The sequence below is a fragment of the Rhyacophila brunnea genome, unplaced genomic scaffold, assembly GCF_057557595.1.
Source record: "Rhyacophila brunnea isolate RB1 unplaced genomic scaffold, BYU_Rbru_1.0 scaffold_19, whole genome shotgun sequence".
In the NCBI taxonomy this organism is placed as follows: domain Eukaryota; kingdom Metazoa; phylum Arthropoda; class Insecta; order Trichoptera; family Rhyacophilidae; genus Rhyacophila; species Rhyacophila brunnea.
The window spans coordinates 10462086-10468782 of record NW_028232848.1 but is presented as its reverse complement, the minus strand read 5'-3'; the positions used below and the strand labels follow the sequence as shown (position 1 = coordinate 10468782).

General features: G+C 44.2%; 1 protein-coding gene across 1 annotated transcript; it reads left to right on the top strand.

Annotated features, from left to right (window-relative positions):
* The first annotated feature begins 1715 nt into the window (after positions 1–1715).
* Positions 1716–3337, top strand: LOC147072735 (uncharacterized). Its single transcript, XM_085945696.1, has 3 exons — positions 1716–2442; positions 2540–2808; positions 3317–3337. The coding sequence occupies exons 1-3, from the start codon at positions 1716–1718 to the stop codon at positions 3335–3337; spliced, it is 1017 nt and encodes a 338-aa protein (XP_085801822.1).
* Positions 3338–6697: the final 3360 nt, after the last annotated feature.

Sequence of the window (6697 nt, the reverse complement as noted above, 5' to 3'; positions counted from 1 at the left end):
GATCCAATACAACGAAAGCTCACCGAAAACCATAGTATTTGTATTTATTTTGACTCCAAAAGCTCAATCCAAGCAATTGGAGATCCCTTGTCTACTAATCCGATTGTCTTTTCTATTCACAGCGAGTCCGCAATACTGAGACGGCGCCACCCCGAGGTGCACTTCAAGTGGATAAGGGGACACACCGGGATAGAAGGAAATGAAAGAGCCGACAAATTGGCTCGGCATGGTGCCTCTAAACCTAAGACCGCGATAGCTTATGACAAATTTCCTCTGAGCTACGCGAAAATTACAATTTCAGATATGGTGAAAAGCGAATGGAACTCACGATACATAAACTCATCGACAGGGGAGTTGACCCGAAAGTTTTTACCTTCGATTACAGCAGCACGAGACGTCAGGGTGCATAAAGGGCTGTGTTTTGAGATGACTCAGATTCTTACAGGTCACGGAGTCATGCGAGCATACCTGCACCGGTTTAAAATAACATCTGATGGAAAGTATCCATGCGACGACGGAAGCGACCAGGACGTCCTACATTTACTCCTAGATTGTCAAATCTTTAGCAAGGAGCGGCACAACCTGAACTTTTTATTACAGATGGCAGATGCGGAAATTCAAGACCTTCCGGGGACCATGACAAACGAGGCCGGAAGAGATGCACTTCTTAATTTCTGTATTGATGTAATAAAAAGAATAAAAATAATAAATGGTGACATGTAACGATGATTCATGCCTTTCAGATCTAGTGACTGCAACCATATAAGATAGGATAAGTATATGCTCAGAATATCAGTCCTATGCGACATTTCTTTTACCACGGGAAAAAACTCGGCTACAAATCGCAGTCCTCAGTTCACAATGAATACGACAAAATATTCATCAGAATCACCACCGCCTTGCGCTACAAAGAATTTTCCAGGATTTTTGCAAGGCGGTTTCATAGGCCTTGGCCGAATTCAAATTAGCAATACCCGATGCGGGTAGAAGAATATTTTTCAATAAGGCATATTCTCTAAGCCGGCACAAAGAGTAGTTTGCGTGCCAAAGTCCTTAAGAAACCTCGATAGTAAATGCGAGGTATCCATAAAGGCATCTAGAAAAGAAAAAAAAGCTACGCTCAATCTGCCTACCCCCACGGAACGTCACTGTACTGTATTCGTTTACAAATACCTATTGTATTATTCAGCGACTTTTTTACTGGTAAATAATAACAAAATTTATGAGAATTTTGGAACCTACAATATCCGTACTCAAAATGTCCCTGGAAAGGCCGAGCATCAAACAGAAATACTCTCTCAATACCAGTTAGATGTTCTCGGGATCAGTGAGCTTCGACTCACTAGCATTGGCGAGAAGTTTATTCGTGGGTTTCGTCTATTGTACTCCGGACATGCCATATTGCGACGTAGTGGAGTCGGATTGCTGATGTCCAAGGAAGCTTGCAAGTGCCTCACCAGCTGGGAACCTATCTCCGAACGTCTTCTCCGTGCTACTTTCAAGACCAAGTCAAGCTCCATAATTTTTCTGCAGTGCTATACTCCCACAGAGGTTGCTAGCGATGCAGATAAGGATACATTCTACGAAAGTTTGGCGGAAGCCGCTGGAAATATCCGCAGCTGTGATCACGCAATTATTCTGGTGATCTAAATGCCAAAGTAGGATCTGACCTCTCGCGTGGACCCTTTGTGCTGGGAAAACATGGCCTTGGCCAAATGAACGATAATGGTTCCCGTCTGGTAGATTTTGCCTCCATGAATGGTCTTGTGATTGGTGGTAGTCTTTTCCCTCATAAGACCATCCACAAATATACATGGACATCGCCAGACGGCAATAAAAGAAACCAGATCGACCACATTTTGGTCAAAGCGAAATATCGGCATGAACTGCTAGACGTGCGGACATATAGAGGTGCAGACATCCACAGTGACCACGAACTCTTGGTGGGAAAATCTCGTATAGACCTTAAACGAGTCCCAAAACCCAAAAGAACCGTCAGACTCGATGTGGAAAAACTGAAAAGTACCCGTGTGCGTGCAACCTATGAGCTGGAGCTGCGGAAGCGCTTATATGATGCTCGGACTCTTTCTGGTACGTCTTCCATCGACTCGGATCCCTTGGAAGGAAAATGGATATTATTCCGGGATGCTATAATGAGCTCCGCAACTACTGCCTTAGCAGAACGGCATATGCATAGGCAGGACTGGATGTCACCTCATACATGGGAGATGATTGAGAAGAGGAAGCTTCTGAAAGAATTGCGGGACAATGGTACATACGACCCACAGCGCAGCGCGGAATACCAGACAATGGACAGCGTGGTAAAGCGTTCTGCCCGCCGCGATAAGCACCGACGCCTGGATGACCTCATTCGGGATGCGGAATCTGCTGCCTGCAAGAATAATCCAAGAGCTCTCTTCCGCATCACCAGAGCAATTTGCGGTAGGAAACGTCCAATGGCCACTGCATTAAGCAACTCTGACGGAATGACAGTCACTGAACCTGCAAAGGTCCAAGAGCTATGGCGCCAACATTTCAGGTAGGTATGTCCTGAATCGCCCACATCCATTGCATCCCTTCGATATTCCGTCGGAGATCACCGCCCTCGGAATCACTACTGCATCGGGATTCTGCGAAGATCCTCCGACAACTGCTGAAGTTAAAGAGGCAGTCAAAAGTCTGAAGCGCAGGAAATCTCCTGGAGATGATGGCATCCATGCAGAATTTCTGCTCAGCGGACTGACCGCTATATTGCCGTCCTTGGGAGAGGGTGGGAGAGGGAGCAGTGCCCTAAAGCTTGGAGGGATGGTATCGTTGTTATTCTGCACAAAAAGGGTAACCCACAAGATTGTAATAATTACAGAGGAATCACTCTCCTCATCGTTCCCGGGAAGGTGTTGGCGCAGATTTTCCTGTACAGGATTAGAAGTCCCATGCTGGAAGTTTTGCGTGCGCAGCAGAGTGGATGTGTCCCGGGGAAGTCCTGCTCGCAGCATATTTCAACTCTCCGATGCCTCGTGCAATAGTACCAAGAGATGAATATACCTGTCGTCTGCTGCTTCATGCACTATGAAAAGGCCTTTGACAGTCTTCATCATGAATCTCTGTGGCAAATTCTGCTAGGCTATGATGTCCCACGAAAACTGGTCGCCGTGATAAGTGCTCTCTGGTATACAGAGTGTCGCGTGAGAGCAGCCGGAACATCCTCTGACCTCTTTGAAATCACGCCAGGAGTCAAGCAAGGATGTGTACTTACGCTCTTTCTTTTTATCATCATGATGGATTTCATAATGTGTAAGACGTTTTTGCCCGACAGTGGGATACGCCTACATCATGATGACACAACCGATCTATGCGAAAAAAGACTGTGCGACATGGAGTATGAAGATGACGCAGTCGTGTTTGACTCGACGATCGAACGGTTGGAGGTAACCGTGAACAGGCTCGCCGCGAACTCGAAACGTGTGGGTCTTAATCTGAATGCGGCTAAGACCAAATCCATGTGCAGTGCTGCATGCATCGACGCCGACACTCCTCTGCGGGTTTCCGGTCTGCCCGTCGAGCTGGTGTCCAGATTCAAATACTTGGGTGCCACGGTTGCCGATGATGGTGGTATTTCTAGTGAGCTTGGAATCCGCATGGGTGTGGCAGGTTCTGCGTTCAACCAACTTGGAGTCGCATGGGGGTCAAGGGCTGTATTCTGTGAGGAGTGAGGACCAAATGTCGTTTGTTTAACGCGCGCGTGCTACTTGTGCTCCTGTATGGCTGTGAGACATGGCATCTTACTAAGCTTCAAGAGTATGAGATCCCCGGGGTTCCAGCGGCTAGCTCAGGTGTCCATCGAACCCCGGATTCACAAAAAAAAAAAGTACGATATATTTGAGGGTGGAATTAAATAAAACCACGTCTGTCTCGTGTAACTTGGTATTCCTTATATTTTACACTTTCTTTACATGTTTAGGTTTTTACAATTAGTTACGCAGGTCCGTATATGTCGGAAAGGGGACGCTTACTCATTTATTTATTTTTTTAAACGTCGCGTACCCACGCCATTAGTAAAAGGGACTAGTGATTGGCCAAGTCTTGATCGCATGATCTTTGATTCGGCGAATCACGAGCCTGACCCTGGCGCCGGCGCGCGAGGATTTCACGCACAATGCGCGGCAAAATTTATTATATTTGAATACTTATATTTAGTCTTAAAATTATCGCTTTCATCCATCATCATTTATACCTTTTAAATTAAATTAAATTTATCTTAATTACACCTCCGCCCAATATGCGATTTTCACACACCGGACGAAGGCCTTTACTTATGATTAAAAAATACTTACGTGGCTGAGCAAGGAATCAGATTAGATGTTTTATGAAGCCGTTTCTAGAGGTCAGGGTTACGTTTCGACTTGAGCTACTAAATGATTATTTTACACCGGGAGAAGCCCGCCGGTAACAGGGGTGTATCATTCGCCCCATCTGGATTAAAGTCGAAAGGTACGCCCTGATCTCATCGGCCACCCATCCAATTCCTTGTTCATCCGTTAAATACATGGCATGATAACAGTTTATATAAAAAAAAATCAACTACAATCTAACTATTCTAACAAAAAAAAAAAAAAACAACTAACTTTACGTATTGTTTCTATATTTATTTTAATTACTATTTTCCTGCTCAAAGCAATGCTCCTGAATAAGTCAGAGTTTGATTTATTTTCCTTTCTTATTATCATTTGTCATAATTTATTATTATTTTATTTTTCTCCTGTAATGTCGTGCGTTTATTTTGTTTTCGTAATGTTTTTTTATTCTTCTCGTTCTTTTATACTAGTCAGCGAAGGGGTCGTGGCGCTGCAGTCTTCGACTCTTGGGCTGTCCATTTTTTTTGTATTCCGAGAGGCTACATTTGTAGACGTTTGGCCCTCGTTCGGAATTATTATTTCGTGTTACGTTTTTCTTCTTCTGGTGCAATAGGAGCGTACCTCGTTTGGCGTCGTCTGCCTTTGCAACCAGGGCGTGGTAGTGGCGTTACTATTGAGCCAGGCTCGTTTCGAGCAGCGGATATCCTTCTGTGGAAAGTTTTCCACTCATCTGCTGGTCTCTGGAGTATCACCTCACGGACAGATACTGTGTCTCCCTCTGTTCCTATTACTGCGGGCAAGGCATCGTATAGCGGTACAACGGCCAGGCTCGTTGACGGCGGCACGGCTTTCTCACAGGTACTAGGATGGATTTTCACAATAAGTATCCCTTTCCCTTTCCTTTTTAGATGGTTACACTTCGGAAGTACCTCTTGTTGTTTCACGATATCTTTCAGGCGTCACGTCCCTAGTCTATCCATGAACCTGCGCGAGAAAGGAGAGTGCGCACTCTCCACACCATCAAGCTTTGGTATCATGAATTTTCGGCTACGCTGCCTTTGGATGCGCTTACTTCGAGAGGTGGCTCTCTTTGTGCTTCCAAATTGTCTTCATCTGTATTTATTCTTTTTCTTTCTTTAGTCATTTATTCGTTCATTAGACTTCATTGATATTAAAAATTTAAATATTTCACCCTCTCATTATATTTATTTCTGAATCAATACACTTAAAACTGTGTAATTAACTTTATTTTTAGTGAAACCCATTTTATTTTAAAAAAATTGTTGTTTCGTTTTACGCGCCCGACATCCTATTCCAAAGGCGCGCCGCGCCGATTTGCGGTGCCTCTCACGTTTTATTATTATTATTTTTTTTCATTATTGAAACCCCGTTGAGAAATTTACGGCTTATAGACTCATTTTTTTTTTTTATCACAAGCATACAATCTCTACTTTCATCCTCTTATACCTAATTTTAACTTATTATTAAAATTTAACATAACAACTAACACTTCGTCGAGTGATGCCTTATTATTCCCGTTCCGTTTTCGCTGTGTTAAATTTACGATTGGTAATTTGTAAAGAAATAATAGCGACGGTCGTATACTATTTTCTTCGTTTCTCTTTGGATTCAAATTATTAACACGTCGTAACTTTGAAACAGGTTTCGCGCTACTGTAGAATATCCTCTTTCCCGTTTATAAAATTGTTTGCGATTTTCAATGTTAATGTTTTCGAATTCATTCATATTTACTTTATTTGAACGGAAAGAATTGGCGTCACTTTGCGAAGCGTTATTTTTAAAACTAGAATGTACATTTTTCTTACTAATGAACTTAAGTTTACAAGGCTCAGAAAGTGGGTCCTTAATTAACTTTGTATCCGTAATTAGAAGAATTTCCGGATGTTTTATTCGTATAATCTACACATTTCACTTCCAACAGGAACTCGGCGTTCACCCTTGACTCGAGGGTTGGCGACTGGTCCTGCTTCATCTCCTCGTGGTCGAGCCTGCGCCCGCACAGCTTCGATTCCTCTCAGCTTGCGCGCCTTTTCAGTCCTCTTGTGAGGCTCCCTGGCCTCGCGTTTCCTTTTTCTCTCCTCACCGAACATCCCGTGGTCGACTAGGGTACACGACATGTTAGTGATACCCTAGGAAAATTGGCATTTTGCTCGCCGTTTTTCGTCGCGAGTGGGCCGTGGCCTCTACGAGCCCTCCTCGCTGGATACCGTCGATGATGTGTCTGGTCTCCATAGGTGGGATTTGTGCAGCCATTCGTCGTACTGGAGACGCGCTGGTGCTACGGTCTCCAGCACGACGCTAGGCGCGGTCAGCTCCGTATG